Source organism: Protopterus annectens, chromosome 2.part0, assembly GCF_019279795.1.
Source record: "Protopterus annectens isolate FY-2018-M chromosome 2.part0, PAN1.0, whole genome shotgun sequence".
NCBI lineage: Eukaryota > Metazoa > Chordata > Ceratodontiformes > Protopteridae > Protopterus > Protopterus annectens.
The window spans coordinates 573,433,192-573,457,904 of record NC_056728.1 but is presented as its reverse complement, the minus strand read 5'-3'; the positions used below and the strand labels follow the sequence as shown (position 1 = coordinate 573,457,904).

Here is a 24,713-nt window from a genome sequence, read left to right as displayed (position 1 = left end):
TGGCTGACAAAGTTTGCAGATGACTGCAAACTGGGCCATAGTAGAAAACACATCTGACACAGATATCCTTCAGAAGGGTCTCACAGAAACGGATAACTGGTGCCAGAGCCACGGCCTAAAGTTAAATGCCAAAATTGCATAGTCATACCCTTCGGTAAAAACAAGGTTACCCCTAGCTACCAAATAGGTGGCAATCCACTGAGCACAGAAGAAGTTATCAGGGACCTGGGGACCCAGGTTGATAGTAGTCTGTCATTCGACACCCATGTAGCTAAAGTAGTTAGGAAGACCTTCTACATTGCCCACCTTATCATGAAGGGATTCTCATCTAGATCAAGGAGGTCATAGTCTCCTTTACTCATCACTCATCAGACCAATGATTGAGTACAATGCCCCATTCGAATGTATCTGACCCGACACTTGCAGCAGCTGGAGAGGCCACAAAAGTTCCTCACCAAAAGGATAAAGGGTCTCAAAATCTGTCCTATGCTGCCCGACTGAAAGAACTCCAGCTCTATTCAGTCGCCACATTGCTCAGAGGTGACCTTTGCCTAACATACAAGGCCATGTCAAACCCAGATTTGATGAATATGCTTCACCTCAAAAATCTAGATCCATCAGAGCCACAAGGGCGGAGACTTAAACCTTGACACGGCTATTAATAGGACGTGCTGGAGGGATAGATTCATCACCCAAAGACTCCCTATGCTGTGGAACAAAATCCCGGTACATGTGAGGCAGAGCACCTCGCTGGCCTTGTTCAAGAGAAATCTTGACCAATGGATGGGAGATCGCAGATATACCCCAGGGATTACCTCAGTGTCACTGCTCGACAGAGGCACAGAAAAATAATGGGTATAGTTCCCCATACTAAAGGGGTGGCCTAAGCCACAAAACGATGGGCTAGGCTTGTAAATGCCCTCGGGCAGATAGCCTAGTATGAACCTATGAACCTATGAACCTAAGAGCTTTAGGCACAAAAGAGCTGTGTGATAATGAAGTGGCACAGTTTGTTGCTTTTTATTACAAAAACGTGTTCTTAATCAAAACTGTCTTAATTAGTATGCAGGCATATTTGCCTAGAAAACTCTTGACAGATTTAGAGGCCTAATTTGTAGTCAGTCTCAAAAGTCAACAAATCTGTACACCAGTACACTTCACCATTGTCGTTTGTAGTAATAAACTACAGCTTAATTAGAACTTTTTCTCAACTGCACTGAAGCTAAGACCACATTTCAATTTATGAAAACAGAAAGTACTGTATGCAGAAAATTCAGAAGGAAACTGAAGCAGTCTGAATCATTATTGTCAATTTAAATGGAAATAAAGTAATTTTACTGATGACAAGAGACGTTACATAGCTGTTTTAACCCTAGTACTGCTAAAGAAAAAGCAGCCACTGTGTGTATGTCCTCACTTGTAGGACATCTCAGACCCTGAGTTTAGACATGATTCTGTATACCAGTTACTAAATACGTGGGCCTTATCATAGAACTAATCATTTACACTTGGTGAAGAATATTTCAATTGAGTTGTGTTTTACTTGTTATTAGTGAAATTTGTGTATTTATCTAATTTTGTTTAATTGTAAATAAGAGGTTATACACTTTGTATAAAAGCATTTGGCCTGTTGACCATTCATCTGCTTACATGCCATCATCCTGTGATTGAATTTCTTGCCACACAGATATTCATTCAAGGGGGAATGTACTACTTAATATATTTCTCCCATGTCCACTATGTATGCTTGAGTTTGTAATGTTGAAATTTACTTAAATATGAAATGTCAAGTTACTCTGAAATATCATAGGAAGTTCAAAATGTTTAAATATAGTTGAGTTTTTGCAGGGAGCTGTATCCCCCTTCCCCTCCCCCTTTAAGTGAATGTATTAGTAACTCCAAGGCTGCACTCATAATGACTTTTTTGTGGGCTTACAGGGTCTACCCAAATGGTTCTTTCCTGCAACCAGTTTGGCCCATTCATTCCTCCAGTGATGTGAGTGCCTTCTGGAACATTCACTGCCTAGTGGAGGTGAGAGTCTGATGTTAAGGATGAGGCCAGTCAGCTTGCTCTGTGGACTGCCTTAGTTTGACGCCATCTCCTCAGCTTGCATACTCCACATTTACTGTTCTCAAGATGTGTATGCATGCTGCTACACATGCACACAGTGGCTTACTGCTCTGGGATGTAGTCAGGACTTTATCCTACTCTGGCAATAAAAACGCATATTCCTTTACTGCAAGATAGCATGACTTTAGGGTTATTATGTTTAGAATTTGGGTCATGGGAGGACAGCCCTCACATCGTGTTGGTGTGCAGGGAAGCTCAAACCCCTTGAAATATGTTAACTTTTCCTTTCTTTTTTTTTTACTCCGTTTCTGTACGTATGAAGCATTTCCACTTCTGCTACTGTTGAGAACTGTAACTTGCCAAGTCATTAACTGCTGTTTCCCCATTAACTGTAGTACATTTTGTTAATACTCTGGTTGTATAGTCAAAGAAAAAAATAAAACCTGAATTTCTTCGTGCTTTTTTGGAATGGTCCATATAAATGTCACTGTTTTTACTGTTCTGTCAAGCGTTCGGTACTCTCTCTACTTGAGGGCTTGCATTTGGCAAGTCATCACAGAAATTAAAAGCTGCCTAACCATGCACACCTTTAAGTAGACACATCTAAACTGTCACCCTTTACAAAGATCTAATAGTAAGGAGGAAGTTCTTTAAATTTTATGGGAGAATATTCCATGAACAGTATATGTGTTTCTAGTCTTTGTTTTCTAATTATCTTTCTTAAAATTAAGACCAAACCCTCTGGTGTTTTTACTTTGTGCCTTGTAATTCAAACAAAGCGGCTAGCATACTAAGGGCTTGTTAAGAGCTATGTAGGCTAAATCTTGGTCACTTCCCTAAAAAACGTTATGCGTGGAGTAAAGTGCATGATGTTAGATATAAAATTCATAACTTTGTTTCTGAGACATCTAATTCTTTTGGTAAAATAGCATTGTATCATGTCAAGTTGGGCAGTTAGATCAGTGTATAGGTTCATAGGTAGGTACTAGGCTATCGGCCCAAGGGCCTACGCAAGCCTAGCCAACAAGGTTCCCTGGCTTATGCCACCCTTCCTGTGCCACTGACGAGCAGAGACACAGAATTGATCCCCGGGGTGTATTTCCTATTTCCCATCCACTCATCAAGATTTTTCTTGAAGAGTGCTAATGAAGAACTTTGCTTGACATAGATGGGTAGCCTGTTCCAGAGTATGGGAAGTCTCTGGGATAGGAATCTATCCCTCCAGCATGTCCTGTTTGTTGTGGTGACAAGGTTTAGGTCCCTAGAGCATGTAGCTCGGAGGGATTGGGATTTCTTTAGGTGTAGCATGTCAAACAGCTCTGGGTTTGACATAGCTTTATATGTTAGGCAGAGATCACCTTTGAGTAGGCGATATGCTACGGAGTAAAGCTGGAGTTTTTTGAGGCGGTCAGTGTAGGGCATTTGTTTGAGTCCAGCAATCCTCTTTGTGAGGTACTTCTGTGGCCTTTCCAGCTGCTGCAGATGTCTTGTGAGGTACATTCCAAAAGGGGCGTTGTACTCTATAATGGGTCTAATCAGTGATGAGTAGAGGGTAAAGAGTGACCTCTTTTTTCCTCGATGAGAACCCTTTTATGATGAGGTGTGCCACGTAGAAGGACTTCCTGACTACTGTGGCGATGTGACTATCAAAGGAGAGACTACTGTCATGCTCTCATTCAGGCCTACCGGTGTTGTAAACAAAGGTAGCATGCCTACTTTTAGGTCTGTTACTAATTCCTTTTAATGTCAAGTTTAAGTAATTCCATAATTTTCAGACTGTAGATGACTGATGACAGCTGAGGGAGAATTTAGGGCTTTGTATTAGTATAGTACCTTGCAGGATGTGCAGTAGCAATCCTGCCTAATCCCCGCACACCGTCCAACAATCGATGATGTCTTAGTAAACGTAAGTAATATTCATTCCGATGATGGCATGAATATTCATTGTCTATTCATAGTTTATCCTCTTTATCAATGTATAGTGCAGCACAGCCCCCCCCCCCACATGGGGGGGTACAGGGGGCCCATCCCCCCTGCAAAAATGAAGGAAAAAAAATTATACTTGCAGTTATACTGCTGTTTTTTAGCATTCCTTACTGTAACACATTTTTGTTTACTTGTAGCCAAGTCTCCAGTGGCAACTGTAAAGTTTCATTACAAAGAATTAATTAATAAATTTTAAAGGGATGCATCAATTCCATTCATTGTATGCATGCTGTCACACTTGCGTTTATATTACCTCGTCGAAATTTTACTGCATCGAAGCAATAAATGTCGAACACAATTGATCGATGCAGTAAAATATCGAACGAGGATAAAAAAAACAACAACAAAAAAAAAACTAAAGGGAGTAGGCAGGGGGGCAAGCCCCCCTGCACCCCCCCACACTCCCCGCTACTTAAATATACCAACTCCGAGACCACACTACATTGAGGTAAACGGAAATCTCCCCCTACGGAGATTTCCGTTTACCTGGCCGATATTCTTCGCTTTCGTTATTGTCATGCCAACAATATTAGATTCGATATTGTCAGCTTGCGACAATATAATATAGACCCTCACACTTAAATCTGCATGAATGTCAATCATGCATGTTTTCCATATGACAACATGCCCTTTTCACCTGTCAGTCACCAAGACCACGCCCACATCTGCACAGAATGGCCTTGAGAGGTGCTACAGTAATACAAAGTTGAATTACGTCCCACCATAATGCCCACTTTTATCAGTTGTGTTCCATGTTTTGGCAGTGTATTGGCTGCATCTGTTACAGTTCCATTCACAAGGCTGCTTATTTGAACAGTTTTGATTTTTACTTTTAGTATGCCTTTCCCATGAAGCTGTCAAATGTGCTCTGTTTTGGAAGTCCTTTTGTGAATTAGGATACAGTTGTGATAAACTGTTGGTCACAAAGAACGGTGAACATGATCATGTATGTTTGTTTTAGCCTGCCAGTTTCACTGAGAGACACTCTAGTGCTGTGCAGTTTGTCTAAAGCAGAGCCAGTCTGAATTTAATGTGAATGTTTGGCTTTTCCGTGATGTTTTGCATTACTAATGTGTTTGTGTGTGCATGTGTGGTTTTATTGTGATAATGAACAACATTGTGCCATTTGTCATTTTTATTGTGATATGGTCTTCACATTGCATGTTTTGCGAGAGTTTTATGTGTTACACAGTGCTGAAAATCATACTTTGTTTGACTGGCTATGAACAAAAATCTGTAAATCTAATTTGAAGACCAGTAAAGGCAAAGTAGCAGCAATACATCCAGTCATGCACAACCCCTTTTTCCTGTTTTTTAGCATGGGGTCGGGGTGTCACTTCAACAGTGACAGTCATCTAGAGACAAGGTTTACGCTGCTGGGTGGCTAGACCTGCCATGGTAGTTTTTCCACACCACACACACACACCTATGGCCAGTCTACCTACTGCATGTCTTTGGAATGTGAGGAAACTGGAGTACTCAGAGGAAACCCAGTCAGAGACAGAGAGGACATGCAGACTATGAACAAGAAGGCACCACAGCTGAGAATCGAACCAAAGAACCACTTGCTATAAGACAACAATCTATCCACTGTGCTACTGTGCCACCCTAGCATGATGATAGTATTTTACTTGATTATGTTCTATGAGGGGAAAATGTAAATATTAAGTATAATGTGGAGGGAGCAGGGCAGAAGGTTGTACAAGCATTCGACACTGATATATGCAAACACTAAACTGAGGTTTTGTTACACGTTGATTTATAATTTGGTGTCTTAAAGCCTCCCCTTTACTCCAGAGCACAGCAGTATTAGTATGTGTAAGTAGTAGTAACGGTGAAGCTCCTTCACAAAATTGTAGCAGTGAATTTTGATGTATGTGTGTGTGTTTTTTGTTAAGTTACACATTTGCTGTGTGATCTTCAGTCATTTACTTATTTCAGTACCGTGAACTTAAATACCAAAGATTCTTCGGTATGCTCATTTAAATGTGTCACATCCCTTTCAGTTCACATTTCTTATTTTCACTGTTTGCATGTCTTATCTGGTAGCTTGGTGCAGAAGTTTAAGATTATGACTAATATATCCTGCAGCAGTCATGGGTCCGGTAGCCAGATTCTCCATTTACTTACTGTGTGACCCTGAACTTGCTATTTAACCAGACAGTGCTCTCAGGTTGAGTCTGAAATGGGTCTATGTAGATCAGCGCTCTACCCTGGTTAACATCTTTTTTTTTGTAAATGGCTACAGTCCTTAAAATTAAAAATAGTACAAATTTACATTTGAAATTATGGTATGATTATCCTAATAATAGATTACTGGAATAATGTCATCTTTGGCAGTGCAGTTGAACTGTTTGCTATGCTTGCAGCCTTTGTGATAAGCTAAAGGATTCCCCTTTGTTTTGACACTAACCGTGGAAGAGAAAACTACCAGTTAGTGATACTGGGTGGACTTCCTGGAACTCTAGCAGCTACTACATTTCCTCTTATACTTCCTGTGTTTGTAGTGCTGCTTAACAGCCTACTTGTGAAATTTTATTCCCAGCTTCTTATGCGTGTTTGCTTCTGTTCCCAAGTCTTATGTTTGGGTGCCTTCTTCATGACAGCCTTATCAAGGGTGTTGTATGCGTCTTTCAGCTTACACTATATAGAGTTGTGATTTTAGCTTATTTTCTTCTGTAAGGAATTCCTGCAGGTACAATTTTCAGTAGACAGGATCTTTACATCCCTGGCCTATGTTTAATCATATTTTAAATGGATAAGTGGACTAGTTTGTGAATCATTTTCAACCATGACCTGGGCCACAGCAGTGGTAAATGGAGTATATGTATGTCTCCACGAACAGTTTAGTATAATTAGTTAACTAGCATATTTTTGGAAGGTAGGAAGTAATCTGGAGTACCAAGAGAAATTTCACAAGGACATGAGGAGAACACGTAGAACTCCACACACTGTGGCACTGACTGGTGGTCAGGCTTGAATTCAAATAAGTACTACTTCATTTTGAGTGATGTAAGTGATGAATGCTATGAATGCACTTGATCTGTGACTACTAATATTCTCTTTGTTCTCTCCTGGAGCTATCAGATTCCCCTTAACACATGTAGCATAGAGAGGGATTTAGCTGCTGCTTTATTCATTATGCTGTTTTGCTTATACATCCAGTACTTCTTGAAGGCTTTTGTATTCTTTTTTGGCTGTTATATTTACACAGCCAGCGTAGATAGCACAGACTGACAAAACCCGACTACTGTCTAGATGACCCTAGTTTGAGTAGTGGCTGTGGTACTTGATGATGGCCTTGCTTATAGTTGAGGAAGAGGTGGAATAGAGCAGGGTGCAGATAGCCACAGTATCTTGGAGGAGGCATCACATTGTAGTGAGCATCCAGGATGTAGGCTTTCAGCTCAGCAGATCACCTTGTGGTGTTGGACCTTGTTACTTGATGCACAAGTGTCCAGTTACAGTGGGAGGGTATTGTGAATCCCTGCAGTGTTGTGGATAGCCCCGTTCTACCAGCCAGGGGTAAAGTTAGAGATTTATTGAAAAGTACTCTCATTTACAAGATGCTGGTGAGAGCACAAACTCCCTGTTGTGTGCCTGAATGTGACAGCACTTTGTACAGCTCTTGTCCTAACAGGTCTGGGGCCTCACAAGCTCTAGACAACAAATGAGCTCTCGTCCAATAAGAAAATGCTTGATGGGTAGCATGCAGAGCAGGAAAAATACCTAGAAAAATATTCAAAGTGTGTCTTAACCTGGACTGGGTAGAGCCATATTTCTCAAAAAAGCATGAGAAAGCTATCAATCCTGATGTAGTGGTTCAGCCTTAAGAGACCTAGGTATGATATCATGTCTTTAGAATCTGACCCATCTCTGTCCCTTTCTTTTTGCTGGGCTTGCCTTTTTTAGTCTCCACTGAAGCTTGATGGTTTGGTATTTCTTTTTGTTGAGCATTGGTGAATTGTCTATTTAGATGTATCTATTCCTAGAGTATTTGGAGTTCATCACCACCCATGTGTTTTGTTTATCTAACAGTCTGCTTTTACATCTGCTCCTTTCTACTTGGTGATTAATTTTTTGTTGCAGAAACTCGTAGACAAAATTCTTTTCACCAGTGAATTAAAAGAGCTTCTGGTTCCTGAGCTTGTTGTTTTCATGAAGTAGAAATAAAGACCAGCAGGACAGCCACAGCAGTAGAATCCACGTTTAATAAAATATTCAATGAAAATCATAAAAGGACAAGCGCTTTCATGTACAACTATGCTTCTTCAGATCCTATACAAAATTAAAACCTACACAAGTTTAAATAGTGAAGAACAACCAATCAGCATGTTACTTAATAACGTCATCATGAAACAATGTTACTGTCTCTTCTGTAGTCTATGCCCATTTAAAACAGGCTTAATGCTTACACTACTGTTTATCCCTGGATACTTATGTGCCTGTAATCTCAGTATCCACTTTAATTCAATCTGCTTTAACTTTCTACTACTGTTTGGTTCTCTGGCTTGGACTCTTGGTATACACTGGTGATTGTTTTTCTGTTTTTATGAAGTCTGAAAGCCTGATTTTATAAGAAAAAAAATAGTTTCATTTAGCAGAAGATGTACTTCTTCAGTGATACAGAGTAGCCTTCCAGGAGACATTTTTGCCTCAGATCAACTTTTTTGACATGTAGGATGCCCTTTAGGAGTATCGGTGATATGAGCATGTTGTGTTTTTTGAGGTGTCTGTGAATCATGTTCAAGACATATTTTCATGTAATGTCAATTCTTATTAGCTATGGGCAGATCATTTTGAATTCTGGCTGGGAATCACTGTCAGCTTAACTTTAGAGAGATGTTTTTTTTTTTTAAAAACCTTTATTGAGTTATCACTTATGACGTAGGCAAATTTACATTCCTATAAAAGTAATCAAACTATATTAACATAAATATAATAATTCACATATATTGTTATACATCATATAACCCAAGCAATATTACATAAGTTATTCAGTTCCTGCTTTTTTAGACGAGAAATATATTTATTAATCACTTACTACATAGGCAATCATACATTTATAAAAAAGAAAACAAACCACATCGACACAGTCCTAGTCGCAAGCAGTTTACATCACAAACCATACTGACACGCTTCCAGTTGCAGACTTTATTATACATCACTTATAATATATCTAATCTTTCTTAATCAAACATTATGTAGCTCATTTAAGTCTTGGTGCCTTTTAGGCCTCATTCCTCTGCATATCACATGAACAGAAACAGGGTTTTAGGGATATGTGGCTTCTTGCAGGGTAATAATTTTCTGAATTACTGGGATAGGTCCTTTTAATCTGTAGTATAGCCAGTACTGAAAGTCACACCTTCATTAGCCCTTGAGTCTTAAAAATGATTCCCAGTTTTCTTATATAGAAAAGAAAGCTCAATCACCATAGGGAACCGTAGAGAAACTTGGTAAGGTGATAATGTCTGCATGCTTTGTGGAATTCTAAGCATTACTACTGTTTCATTGTTCCCTTTTTAGGAGTCTTTCATTTGTTGTGCTCTCTAGCAGCTCCACAAGCTCTCCATCACCAGAAAAGATTTTCCTTTTGTCTGACTCTACGCTTTTAAGGTTTCAGCCTCAGTGAACTTAACTGATACGGCTGTAAGCTTTGTTTTCAGCAAAAAAGCCGCTAGAGCCTTTAGCCTTCTGCTGTTAGTGTCCAAGTTAGACTTTAATGTGTATAAAGATATTAAGGTGGTAGCTGTGTTCTGCAAGCACACTGTTAATATGGAAGGAAGAAGTAAGATCTCACCAGACTGTTACAAGCACCTGTGAAAAAGGTAGCTAATCACCGATTCCACTTAGCAATTCCTCTTCAGCTGGAAACTGGTCTCTGAATTGTTTAAGAACCCAGGGTCTCTCTGAGTTAAACATTTTGTTTTATGGTAAACGTAGGGTACTGTTTTCCACAAAGTTCCAATAAAAAGGCTACCGCAACAAGGGAGTATCTCAGGGTTTTAGGGATACATGGCCTCTTGCAGGATAACTTTGTTTCTAAATGCCATGTTACATGTGAGGAGAATGCATTAGTTAGTAATACATGCCATGTGGGACCAGTCCCTGCAGGAATTCAGCCACATTTCTTCCTCTGGTAAAGATATTCTGCAAGATCCATAACTACAAGAACTCTTAAAAAGGAAATTAGATTCAAGTTCCATTATCATCTCTAATATTATGTCAGATACTTCATACAGTGGTTGGGTGTGTCGACTTTCTGTCCTTGTAAGCGCTTTTTTTTGGGGGGGGGGGGGTTTACAATTTCTGACATCGAGTAAAGATAAGGCAGAGACAGAGCACAGTTGTCAAAAATGATACCTAAATGTGCAATGGATCATTGTCTCTGCAGTTATGCAATCTAGCCTTTCAACTATGGGAATTAGTCTTGGGGAGGGGAGACTTCGCTCTTCATTTTTTTAATATTTTTTTCCCCACTCACCCTTTGCCTAGTGACCATCAAGCCCCTGCTATGACTATGCATTCATTACCCTTCACTGGGGCAAGAGTCTGTTGCAGTATGGCCATCATCCAGGCAGCAATGAGAAATGTTCCTCCTCCTAGCCCTAATCCCTCCCCATGGAGAAGGGTCTGTTGTGACTTCTGTATGAATGTGCAGTGTTTCACACATGCTCCATGAAGGCTGCCTTAGGAACATGACTTGATGTAACAAAGCACATGACCTCTCAGCCCATATAGTGCATGTAACACACACCTCTCTCTACAGAGTTTTGGCAGTATAGTTTGCTGAACTGAATCCTTTCCCCAGGATGGAAGAACCAGCATCAGTCACTCATTTCCACTCTTTCATGTCAACTTCTTGAGTTCATGTCTGTTGCAGTATGGCCTTTTTCCCTCTGTGCCATAGAGCTGGCTCTTCTCTTCTAAGTGTGAATGTGGCTTCTCACCAAGGAGGAGTGTTTCAGTAGTATTCAAGTGAAAGACAGACAATGAGCTTTTCCGCTCTGAAGTCTGGAAAAAGGAGCTGTTCAGAGGATGACCTGCTTTATTACTAAGAGAATGAAAGGATTCTGAAATTTTGTTAGAGTCCCAGAAGACTTTACATGAAAAACAAATGTCTTCTTATGATGGTCTCAGGGTGTACAGCATGCCTTTCCCCTTACTCTTATGGGAGGGAAGGTGCTTTGAAATGTTAGACATGATAAATGACAGTAACTGTAGCAGCTTCAGAATTGTTAAAGAACACTGTAGATGTTCTTCCTCCATCATATTCCCCACCACCACTACAGGGAGGAAGTCACTTTCTGTTTAAGTAAGGAGGTAGGGTCTTGCATTCAGATCTTATTTTTCTTAGATTAATAGCTTGGAGGTTTACTCCATGCCTAGCAACATGTCTCAGGGTGTTGCAGGGACTAAGAGTAAGAAAACCTGACACTAGGAGTTTCATTATGAGTGAGTATCCCCAGATTTACAGATCTTACGTATCACTTTGTCAAAATTCATGTGTCACTATTGTCAGTTTTTTTCTAAGGTTGTCTTAAATGATATGCATCTAAACCCTTCATACCACCAGTGATTCTGGAAGGGACTGCTTGGGATTCTGTCAACAAGTTACATATAACTGCTGAAACATTTATGGCTAAGTAAAAATAGTATAGTTGAATAAAACATTTAGCTGAATATAATCTCTTCGAGAGAAGTGTTTAATCAGTTATGCTGCACCCCCCACACACAATTCCAGTTTATTACGGAATATTGTGATGATGTGTTTTTCAGTACTTACAAGGTTCGTTATGTGCTGGTGGCTATTTCCACATTTTGCATGACTGTATATGGTTTCTTTTTCTAAGTGAAAGCTGAGATCTGTTTTAACAAGCAGCTAAGTTAGTTTAAGCCAATGTCTGCTCTGCTGGTGAATCTGGGTATCCGGAGGCAATGTTGCAACTGCCTCATGTACACAAACAACCCTCTCCTCCTACCACAAAACACTAACATATGTAAGAGATGCAATTATACAACCAAACTGGAAGCTAAGCTGTCTCCACCCAAGACTGAAACAGACAGTCAAGAGGAGAAGGTTAACACTTGCACCACAACTCCAGCCGCACACAGACCTACTAAAACAGCACTGGCAAAAAAATACACAAAATCATACTTGGAGGCTCTAAATAAAAACCTGCAAAAGCATCAGAGACCTCCAAAGCAGACACCCAAAAGCAACCTGCACTTCCCGCCATAAACCAGACAACACATAAAACACAAAATCAGTGGCCACACAATCACAGTCCTTAAGGTGAAATAACATACCTAACACACTAGTAATAGGTGACTCTATAGTCAGGCACACTGACGTCCCACTCGCTAGGCTGGACAAGCAGAAGGTTACTATTAGCTGCCTGTCGGGAGCCAGAATCCGCCACATAACACAAGCACTCAGGTTACTCCAGAACAAGTACAAATATGACTCTGTCATTGTTCATGTTGGTGTGAATGACCTGAGACGTGCCTCCCTGAACTTCATGAAAAGAGACATGGAAGAGCTCTCTGATCATGTAGCCCAGGCTGGTATGACCCTGACTCTGAGTATCATCCTGCCCTCGCCAAGAATGATACCTCAGTATAAAGAAAAAAATGATCAATTTCAACAATTGGCTAATCTTCTGGTGTAATTCAAAGGGGATCCAGTGTCTGTCAACCTGGGACAACATGCTCGACGAGCCGCATTGCTTCGCAAGAGACGGCTTGCACCTGTCACCCCTAGGCTTTCGAATACTGGCCAAAGCTCTTGCTGCCCCCATAGTGCCTTTTTTAGGCAAGGCTCAAAAGTCAAACCCACCTCCGTAAACAGCACAATTAACAAAAAACTGAGGATTATACTACTCAATGCCAGGAGTTTAAATCTCAAAATGCACGCGCTCGAAGCACTCCTCAGTATGGAGAACGCTGACATCTGTGCAGTAACTGAAACCTGGTTCAAGGCTCCAGAGAGCACCCCAGCACTACAGGGCTACAACTCATACCACACGTTTCGGCCACAGAACATGGACCGAAACACAAAAGGAGAGGGTGTATCCATATTCATTAAGGATACCTACACCTCCAGGTTAGTGGCGCAGCATGATACCTCTGAGATCATCCATGTGCAACTAACATTGGGAAAATCTGCAATGCAAATTGTGGCCTGCTACAGATCACCCTCCATGACCCAGGGCCACCACTCCACCTATCTGGAGACGCTGGAAAACATGAAGGTCCTACCGAAAACCCTGATATTGGGTGATTTCAATTACCCTACCATTCACTGGGAAAACTACTAGAGTACAAATTCCCAGGCCCAGCGCTTCCTAGAATTCATCAACTCAAATGCCCTGGATCAGCTGGTAAACTCCCCTACCAGAGGTGAAAACATATTGGACCTGGTCATCACCAGTATTGGCGATACTTTCACACCGGATGTCAACCCGTCACTGGTTAGATCAGACCATAAACTAATCACTCTGGATGTCCACACCCCACCACCACCCCCAACTAAGGAAACCGCAGTAAAAAAACTTTTCTAAAGCAAACTTCACCTTACTTAAGACAGAGGTGGTAAGTTTCACAGCCCCCACGCTAAAGGATAATGCTGCCCAAGATGCAGAAACCTTTACAAATGCACTCTATGAGCACCTACAAGGATGCATGGATCGTGCCATCCCCTAGCAAAACCAAGACTCACTCCTCTAAGAGAAGCAAACCAGTTTGGTGGACCTCTGCAATAAAAGGCTATACAATAGTAGGAGGAAACTAGTTCAGAAAAAAAGCAAATCCCAAGAAAGAAAGACATCCCTGATCAGTATCAGTAAGAAACTAAGGCCCCACATGAAATTATCCAAGGCTAACTTCGAAAGGAAAATAGCCAAGGATTCAAAAGATAACCACAAAGCCTTCTTTAGCTATGTTAAGAATCTAAGTGGCAACCCGCAGATATGCACTGAACTAGTGCAAAATAGCACAAAATATACTGAACCTACTGATACTGCCAACATCCTGGCAGATAGATTCAGTGCAAACTTCACCCCCCTCTCACCTCCAAAAGGGTCCACATCAATACTGGAAAAGTGTAGTGTCCCAAAAAATCACAGATGCACAGGTGAAAACAGCCCTTTCAAAAGCCAAAAACACAGCGTCAATGGGACCAGGCTAACCCCCCTCCTAAACACGCTGTTCAACCTCAGCCTCTCCACAGGCTACGTGCCCATAGAATGGTGCACAGCAATGGTTATTCCTCTCCACAAAGGAGGGGCCACAGCTGACCCTGGAAGCTATCGCCCCATAAGCCTGACTAGCCTGTTCTGCAAGGCTATGGAGCGCATCATCATGGAACTCATTAACAAAGACATTGGGAACCTCCAAACACTTAACCCGACCCACTTCGGCTTTGTTAAGGGCAGATCATGCCTACTAAACCTGGTTGACTTCTTCGAGACAGTCACCAAGGCCATAGATGAGGGAAAGGTGGTTCACACAGCCTACCTTGACCTCGCCAGGGCTTTCGACACCATTCCCCACTCGGGTATTACAGAAAAACTCACCAGCCTGAACATAAACCCCTACGTCACGAGTTGGGTTGCCAACTGGCTTACAGACAGAACTCACACGGTAAGAGTAGCGGGCTCCAGGTCCGACTCTAAACCAATCACAAGTGGTGTCCTGCAAGGCTCGGTCCTGGGACCCCTACTGTTCGGCATATACTTCTCAGAAGTGCAGGCAAACACAGGAGGACTATGGCTAACCAAATTCGCTGATGACTGCGAACTGGGATCCATAATTGAATCAACGGCTGACACGGACATCCTCCAAAAGGGCCTTACTGAGACGGACACCTGATGTCAAAGTCATGGCCTCAAGCTAAATGCCAAAAAATGCATTCTTCCCGTTTGGGCAAAACAAAACACCCACGAATTACCACATAGGTGGCAGCCCCCTTAATACAGAAGAAGGTAATAAGACATCTGGGGACCCAGGTAGATAGTAATCTCTCGTTTGGCAATCATATTGCCAAAGTAGTTAGGAAATCCTTCTATGTGGCCCATCTAATTATTAAAGGGTTTGCATCTAGAAATAAAGAGGTTATAGTGCCCCTCTACTCGTCACTCATTAGACCCATCAAAGAGTACAATGCCCCATTTGGGATGCACCTCACAAGACACTTCCAACAGCTGGAAAGACCACAAAAGTACCTCACCAAGAGGATTACTGGCCTCAAACATATGTCCTATGCAGCCCGACTGAAAAAGCTCCGGCTGTACTCAGTGGCATATCGCTTACTCAGAGGTGATCTCTGCCTGACTTACAAAGCCATGTCCAACTCAGAATTGATGGACATGCTCCACCTAAAGAAATCCAAGTCACTACGAGCCACGCACTCTAGTGAGCTAAACCTCGCCACAACAATAAATAGAACATGCTGGAGGGAAAGATTCCTGTCACAGAGACTCCCCATGCTTTGGAACAAAATTCCAAATTACATCAGGCAGAGCCCCTCACTTACACTCTTCAAGAGAAATCTTGACGAATGGATGGGTAACAGAAAATACACCCCTGGGATCACTTCATTGGCTCTGCTTGACAGAGGATCAGTTAATCAATGGGGCGGCGAAAGCCGACACACTATGGCTAGGTTTATAAATGCCCTCGGGCAGATAGCCTAGTACCTACCTATGAATGCAGTGAGGCTGCTGTCTGTTGCAGGACCTTGTGCTAGTCTACATTGTAAATAATGCTTAAAAAAATCATACATGAGAGGCACCATGGAAAGAAAGAATACCCTTGTGATGTGATAACTTATTAAATACTTATTTCTTAAAAGTCTGCTGCTGCAGTGTCTTTCCTTTGAGATGTAGATCTCTATACAGTTAAAACTAAATAGTCATTCAGATTAAGGTATTGACATTTTAATTTGTTAGCGTTTTTGCTAATTCAGCATACTCATTTCTGTTGAGAATTCACTAGTAATATGCCCAGACTGGCAGTAAAGAATAAGGGAAGCTCCTCCGAAGATTGTTCATCAAATTTACAGATTGCAGTGGTAGGAAATCCTTCCTTTACAGGAGGTAATCCTTCTTCCACCAAGTCGGACTTCTCTTATCTTTCCCTTCCTTCAACGTATGCTGTGTTCAGCTGTAATACAACCATATCCTCCTTCCCAGTGTGGGAAAGATTTTTATTCAAGGTTGTTTTTGGTGCCAAAGAAAGAAAATACTTACGAGATCAGTTCTGGATCTTTCTTTCCTAAACCAATTTGTGATAGTTCACAAGTTCAAAATACTGTCACTTCACAGCCTGTTTACCTCTTCTTCCTCATTTAAGTTTTGTGGTAACACTATATTTAAAAGGTGCTTATCGTCATATCCCTGTTCATCCAGACTCCAGGCTTACCTTAAGGTTGTTTTTCTGGATCATATTTTCAGTTCTCTGCCTTACCTTTTGGACTATCCACTGCAGTAAGAGTGTTCACAAAGTGCCTAGCTCCAGTTACAACTCACTGCTGGCTATAGGGTATCCACATTTTCCCGTATTTTGACTACTTACTTATCTTTGCAGAGTCTCTTTTAAGGTGTCAGGAATCTCACAAATTGGGTGAGAGATCTGCTACTGAAGCTTGGATTCCAAGAGAACATTCAAAATTTTTTTTATTTATTTTTTTTTTTACTTCATCACACTGGATTATGTTCCTGGGGTGTCTACTAGACACCTCAGTTCAAAGAGCTTTTCTTCCACATTAAAAGGGAGATTTGTATTTAGATCTGTTTCTAGGGTTTTCCACTCAGACTTTGGTCTCTGGAAGGGAGTACCTCAGAACTTTGGGTCTCATGATAATCCTGGCACAACCCCTTATGAGAAATATGGAATGGTATCTGAAGTCTCTCTAGTCTCTGCACCAACACACTTTATTTGGGGTTTGTCAGAAGGGAAATCATTTGTTGGAGACAGCAAATATCCTCAAATCTGGGGAAATCATTTAGTGGAGACCGCAAATATCCCCCTCACCACCCCCATGCTCCAAAGAAGTCCGTCGCTACACACTCCTTAGACTTTGCTTGGGTAGCAGTTTCATTATTGATAATAGGACAATAACAAGCACATAAATATAAAAGAGATACTTGCTCTAATTGAGGCACTCAATTCTCTGAGTCACCTTTATCTACTGGGTCTCTTCAAGTTGTTATAGACAATACCACAGTCATGTGATACAACAACAAGTAAGGGGGAACCAGGTCTTACCAGCTTTATAGTTTGGCCATGTTAGCTTGGGATATAGCTTTACAGCAAAATCTCAGTCTACAAGCATCTTATAACCTACTTCCCATCAGATCAAAACTGTGTGGCAGACAAGCTGATCAGAGCAAAAGCAGACCCTCATAAATGAAGGTTAGATGGGAGGGGGTCTTCCAAGATTTCATCTGTCTGTGGAAAGTTCCTCAAGTTAGACCTCTTTGCCTCTTCTCTAAACAATTAGCACACAAAATTATGTTCCAAGACTTCATGCTAGAAGGCCTGGAAGATAGATGCCTTTTCCTTTCCTTGGGCAGAAATGTGTGGTATGTTTTTCCACCCTTTTTAGTGATATCCAGGGTACATCTGAAGGTTCAGAAGAAATCCAAGATCATTGGGTGACTTCCTTGTGGCCCAGGCATCAGTGGTTCTCCCTTCTTTTAGAAATGGCCAGGGGCAATTAGCGCAAGCCTCCTCACAGAATAGTTTTACTCGCACAAGAACAGGGGTGTTTTGATACACCACAACCTCAATTAACTGCCTGCCTGCCTGGATGATCACGTCTTCATTCCCTTTATATACCTGTTTACTGAGAATATCCAGCAGGTACTAATGGAGGCAAGAAAGGCTGCTACTAGAAAATAATATTTTTAATAAAAGTTTTTTTAGTTGGTGCTACTGACATAACCAACACCCATTTAGGACTAGTGTTTCTCTGGTTTTACAATATTTGTGTGTTTTACTATCCTTTGTCCTTTCTTATTTCTCCACCAAGTTTCATTTATCGGCTATTTCAGCATGTCTGTCAATGGATGATCTTCTTTCAATGCATTCTCATGTGAAATTGTTTTTGAAAGGTGTTTGCATGAGAGGCCTCCAAGAAAAGTGGTGGCTGCTCTTAGCGATCATAATTACGTGTTAGAGAAGTTAACACTTGTGATATTTGGACCAGGTCATCAGGCTGTCTTGAGGTTCTTAACACGGGAAACTGTTTTACTGATTGTTCTGACTTGTGCAAGAAGAGCATCTGAGTTTCTGGCTCTTATGGTGAGTCAAACCTATCTCATTTTCCACAGAGACAGGGTTTCTTTGAGAACTAATTCTCCTTCTATGCTTAAAGTAGAACAGACTCTTTCAGATCTTTAGATCAGTTTTTCACTTCTTGTAAAAAAAAAGTAATGTCTTTCGGCTTTTCCCGGTTAGGGGTTGCCACAGTGGAACTCTGGTCCTCCATTGATTGGCAGTGGATTTTTACGGTGCCGAGTTGCCAGCCCGACTTCCAACCTTCAAAGTAGGCAGACCCATTCACGCATGCACCTACCTGCATGTCTTTAATGTCACTCAACCACGGGGAGGACATGCAGACTCCACACAGAAGGCACTCCAGCCGGGAATTGAACGGGAGAACCTCTTGCTGTGAGGTGACAATGCTAACCGCTGCACCACCATGATCATAGTTTTTCACTTCTTGTGATGGTTAGAAAAAAGGACAACCTGTATCAGAACAGACTGTTTCTAAATGGTTGTCCCGGGGTATTACCTTTTGCCGTTCTCACCACAACAAAACTATTCCAGATAGGGTCAAGGTTCACTCTATCAAGGCCATGCCTTCATTTATGACTTTTGGAAAGGGTTAGATTCTAGAAATAATTCTCTAGGAGCAACAACTTGGCTCTCGCTATACTTTTGTAAAGCAGTACAAGCTTTTATTCCTTCTCTAGGTCTAGGTTAAGCTTTGCTAGGACCACTCCCTTGGGGCCTCCTGAACCCTTCCCTTCTACCTCCCAAATGTTGTAAACTAAGGTAATCTACCCATATAGTTAAAGCTTCTGTAGCAGTGATCAATATGATGAACATAGTACAGTTGTGTAAATATACCATAACATTAGATATTCAAATGATCACTGCCACAGTACTCACTCCGTCCATCCCTCCACCTTCCTCCTCTTTTTTATTTTTTTTTAAATATGCTAGGATGTATGTATATATACACATATATGTATGTGTTAATTTTTTATTGTTAGCTGTGTCCTTTCAGGGCTCAACCTTCCTCTCACACTTGGCATAAAAGCTCTAAGGGCTTAGTGTTCTGTACTGTGTTTTTTTAGGGAGTGCAGCTCAAGCTGCCTAACAGTTTTGTGCACGTGGAAAGTGCCCTGAAGCTTTGGAAGCTGGCCGACTGTTATATCCTTGGCAGGATATAACCCATCATATAGCTAAGGCTACTGCAGTGGTGATTATTTGAACATCTACTGTTGTGATGAGGTTACTTGTACAACTGCACTTTATTTCATAACCAGTACTGGCAAAATGCCACCTTTATTTGTATTCTGGGTAAGTACTGGGTAAGTAAGCCTCTTCTGTATTTTGGAGAAACATTACTGCTGTTCTGATCAACTTTATTTATCATAAAGTGGATTAACATTTAAAGGTGGCTAGGTGAGATACAGTGTTCAGTCAACAGATTTTAAATGTTCTGTAAGCTTATTAAATTGCAAATAGCATGGTACTGTGTTTACAGTGATGTTCTTTTAGATAACTGTTAGTGTTCTGTTGTGCATTTGTTTCTGATGTTTTCAGTTTATTATCATGTGACTGATCATTATCTAAAAATTCACTTTTTGAACAGGATCATTAAACATATCAACTCAGCAAGTTTAACAATCATAAACTGTTATATTAAGTTGCAAAGTGAGACATATGCAAGTCTAACATCACTTGCCCCCTAACAGAACATTTTTTGGAGAAGGATTCTGAAGTGATTAAGAAGAATGTATCACTGCACGCTGAACATCACAGTGGTTCAGTGATAAGCTCTGGGGTCTGCATTTCAGTCTTCACTTTCAGTCATTAATTTTGTGGAGTTCCCTTGTTTGTTTTTCCCGATACTGTTTTCTTCCCACCTCCTAAAAACATAGCGGCTGATTTGGTATTCTAAATAGTCTGTGTTGTATTTAGTCTTACACATGTGGCTGAGATAGTATTGGAAAGGGGCCTATGGTCTAGGAAACTTACCCTGTTAAAAGAATTATAAGTTAAAGTGATGTACTTCTAACATTTCAGAATTTTTTTTTTTTACTACCTTTACAGTCAACTCCACTTCATCTGGCAGCTGGGTATAACAGAGTTCGAATAGTACAACTTCTTCTTCAACATGATGCGGATGTGCATGCCAAGGATAAAGGGTATGTACAATACTGATATATGCATGCAAGAGTGAGAAAATGTATATATTCATGTATAGTCTGTACCCTTTGGGAATTGACCTTAAAGTTTTCATTTGATTTTTGCTCTCTAAGTGATTTACCAGTACTTATCTTGATAGATTGCTAGTAATTCACCTGCTGGGCAGTGTCTTTTTTAACAAGTAACTCATACCATTTGTGTATTTTCTAGGGATTGTTGTTGCACTAGAAGATAACATAACCTTTTTTTTAACAAAAAACCCCCAAAAAAACATCTTTATTGAATAATCACTTATGACATAGGCAGTCATACATTTATATAAATTAAAAAATTATATTGACATATTTTAGTTGCAGACATTATACATTACTTATTTGTAGTCATTGTCAGTCAAACAATTACATAGCTCATTCAATTCCTACTTTCCCTTAAACCTCATTCCTCCTCCAAAACAGTATTTTGCATGTATTTGTCCCGCAACTCCCATTTTTTCTTTGTAATTTGCTCCTACCCTTTTCTAATGATCCCACTATCACTTCTTTTTATCTTTTACTATATTCACTACTTTTAGTACAGTTGGTTTAGACTTTGATTTTCATTTTGTAGTAATTGCTTTTTTGACAGCCACCAGAATTAAACTCAGCAAATGCTTACTATGTCATACATACATACATGCAAATATTTCAAGCACAGACATGCCCTTCTGTCCTGCCAATGTACCAAAATGGTTATTCCCGTATTAAGTGTCCAGACTCTTAAAATATCTAGACTAGTACTTGCTTTAATGTAATTTGGCAGTCTGTTCCATGCATCAGCTGCTGTCTCAGAGAACCAATGAGTACACTTCTCGAGAATCTTTTACGTAAGTTGTCTAATGATTCTCTACTGCTTTTTTTGATAATTCCAAACATTCCCAGAGGCAGTTGTCTCTTAATGCCCTATATACCTGAATAAGATTTTCTCTTAAATATCTACATGAGATCCTGTACAAGTTCAGATATTTTAGCCTTTCATAATAATTAAAATTTTCACATCCATGGATGTCCTTAGTATATTTCTGCTGTACTCTTTCTGGTTTACTCATGCTTGATTTTTATAAGGTTTCCATATTATTGCTCCATATCATGTTTGGGTTTATTGCAATTAACAAACAACAACTTCATTATTTCTGATTTCCTAGACTTTATAAATCTTTTTATCCAACATATGTAGTCTATTATCATTAACCAGTTGGTTGATGTGATTAGAAAAACTCAGAACTGGATCTATCCATATACCCAGCCAGGTCCTACAGTTTCAGTCAGTGTGTGCTGTATTAAATATTCACCTTTAAATTTGCCTCCCAAATATCTTATTTTAATTGTTGGTGTATTTATCAGCTTGTTATTCTCCTGTGCCCAAATGGTCAACTTAGTCAAGTTCTTTTACAGAGATGTCCTGTCTGTAATGTGTAATCAGTTTACCCAATTAAAAGCCAAGTTGCATACAGACTGTAGAACACTAGATAAAAAAGGTCTGAAAGTTACAGTCTAAACAAGTATGGGCCTAGGACTGAGCCATGTGGGGGCACTCTGACTGTAGCCAAGAATTCAGCTGTCTAACTGCTGTATGATACATGCCATATCCTGTTTGTAAGCCATGCAGCTGTCCATCTTATCAAGAGTACATCAATAAGTAGTCACTCTAACTTATTTGTCAGTGTTTTGTGTATGACCCTGTCAAATGTTGAAGCAAGATCTATATAAATGACATCACACCTCAATTTTTCATTCACAGCTCTTGCTCTGTTTTTATAGAACATCATGTTACAGATGGCAATAGATCTGTTTTTAATGTATGCATGCTTATATATGGTTTCAAGTCGCAACCTTTTCAATTCTGACAGTAACTTATACAATATTACCTTCTCCATTGTTTTTCAACAACGTAAAAGTAGACTTAAGGGTCTGTATGACTCTGGTTTTGTCCTACTCTCCTTTTCCTTAAAGACAGGTTTAACAAGTGCATGCCTCCAATCTTGAGGATTCTCCAAATATTTATGCAACCTAATAAGTAATAGATTTAATGGTACTGTAAGTTCTTGCTGAACTTTTCTCAGGTCATTATTACTAATTCTGTCTCCTCCCTGTGCTTTGTTTGGATCCAGTTTTCACAGTTCTTTTTCAGTATAATGTAATTTGATTTCAGTATCTGAGGTTACCTGGATGTTACTATGACATCTTATCATCCCCTTTGTGGAGCCAAGCTATTTTGCATAAGATGTAAATAAATCTATAATCTGTTGTGACTGAGAATAAATTTTAGAGTCTACACACAGTTTATCAATTTTATATATCTTTATTCTTTCCACATCTTATGTATTTATAAAATGGATGTTCTTCGTGTTTCACTGTTGCAGTCATCACATTTGGGTTATCTGCTTGCAGTAGCCCTCAGTCGGCCTGATTATCAAAGTCTTGAGTCCTGCGTCGGCTGCTGTCTTATCTTCCATGACGTCAGGTAGTCAGGGGTATAATGCATGCAGCCGATGACATTACATCAGTCTTTCTTGCCGTGCGGTGCCCGAAGCAGAAGTAGTTCGCAAGTGCCGGTTGGCCGACTCCTGAAATTTTCGTTTTCGAGTTTCAGAACCGAATCTTCAACTAAAGCTAAGTACCTCATTGGGGAAACTTTTTCTTGCTCTAAACCAATGTCAGTAAAAGTCAATAGTTATATTTCTTGTGGAAAGCAAATACCTCAAAGTTTTTCATTTGTATTGTATTCCTTGCCTAGGCCCTGATCACGGCATACCTCACTGTCGGTTTTGTGCCTTATTTAAACAACGAACTATTCGTCGTTGGTATATTTACGCTTCTAAATATTTTGGTACTCGGTTCAGTTATCCAGATATGGCTTTGGTAAGCCACCTGACTACTGACATTCTGAAAAAACACAAAGATAAAGACAGAGACAGGCCGCCTAGGTCCAAAGCTGCCGACGACGCTTCTCCTAAGCTAGTTGCCAGTTCGCCAGTACTCAGTGAGACACTTTCGCAGCCCCTGATACCTGCTACTTCAGATTCGCAGGCCTCTGCTGAGACCCATTTGGAGTCCAGTATGCTGCGAGATGCTTCAACTGTGAAACCTGCGGATGTCTCTACCTTGGATGGGTCCGGAGCCGCTATGCTGGCGCACCGGCTTCTGAGGGTGTATTCAGGCCTACTGACTTGCATATTAAACCGATGCCATCTTCTTCAAGGCCTAAAACTCGATCCATGCCTAGAAAACTGACACCCAGACCACATGGTCAGGCCCCTATGCCTAAAAAACAAATTATAAGAATGGCTGAAGACCTTATTACTTTAATCAGCGGAAGCTAGCCTTCCCCCTCTAAGAGACCTAGGACCGAATTTTCTTATGATTCTTCTGATCAGGATTCTGAAATTTCTGTTTCTTCTGATGACCAGGATTTACCCTTATCTACCTATGAGGATTCTGATGCAGACAACTCTGTTCCCTCTGCTTCCCCTCCAGAGGATTTCTCTTTTGGTGAAACCTTGCATAGTCTTAGGGAGCATTTTCGCTGGGAAAGCCAGGATTACTCTGATTCTTAAAAGAGGCTTAGGGATTTAGGCCTTTAGCTATCCCCCCTGTACTGGACATTGTTGATGATGCCTTTTCGGAGTCTAGCTTGGCCCCGGACTCCTTACCTCCTGCTACCAGAAAACCAGATAGATATTACAGGGTTCCTGACTCTCACAAGTTCCTCTTTGAAAATCCTACTGCGGATCCTGAGACCATTTCACAGGGACCCAAGGACATAAAGGCTACTACTGCCAAAAATCCTTCCCCCTCTGATAGAAATTCCAGGGCGCTGGATAGATGGGGGTAAGAAGGTATACACTTCTGCAGCCTTGGCCATTAGGGCCTTAAATTGCCAGTTTCATATGTTAAAGTATCAGCAGCATATTATTGGATTGCTTAAACAGAAAATTATGTTGATTCCTGATTGTGCTGAAAATAAGGATTTACAGGATTTAATGCATTCTGCTGAGCAAGTTGGAAAACATACTTTGCAATGTGGTTTTGATTCACTAGAGGCATCTTGCAGGGCTGCTGTTACTGGGTCTGTACTTAGAAGGCATGCTTGGCTTAAGGAGCAGTCTTTGCTAGATCATGTTAAAGCTAAATTGCTGGATGCTCACTTAAACCAGGACCGCCTGTTTGGC

The 24,713-nt window shown here is 40.6% G+C and overlaps 1 protein-coding gene across 1 annotated transcript in view; it reads left to right on the top strand.

Moving 5' to 3' along the window:
* The window catches only part of TNKS (tankyrase), a 2,150,186-nt gene that overhangs the window by 728,079 nt on the left and 1,397,394 nt on the right, over nt 1-24,713 (top strand). Inside the window, exon 6 of the mRNA XM_044060937.1 lies at nt 20,411-20,505. Within this exon, the coding sequence (XP_043916872.1) occupies nt 20,411-20,505 (95 nt within the window). The remainder of the gene's footprint in view (nt 1-20,410; nt 20,506-24,713) is intronic.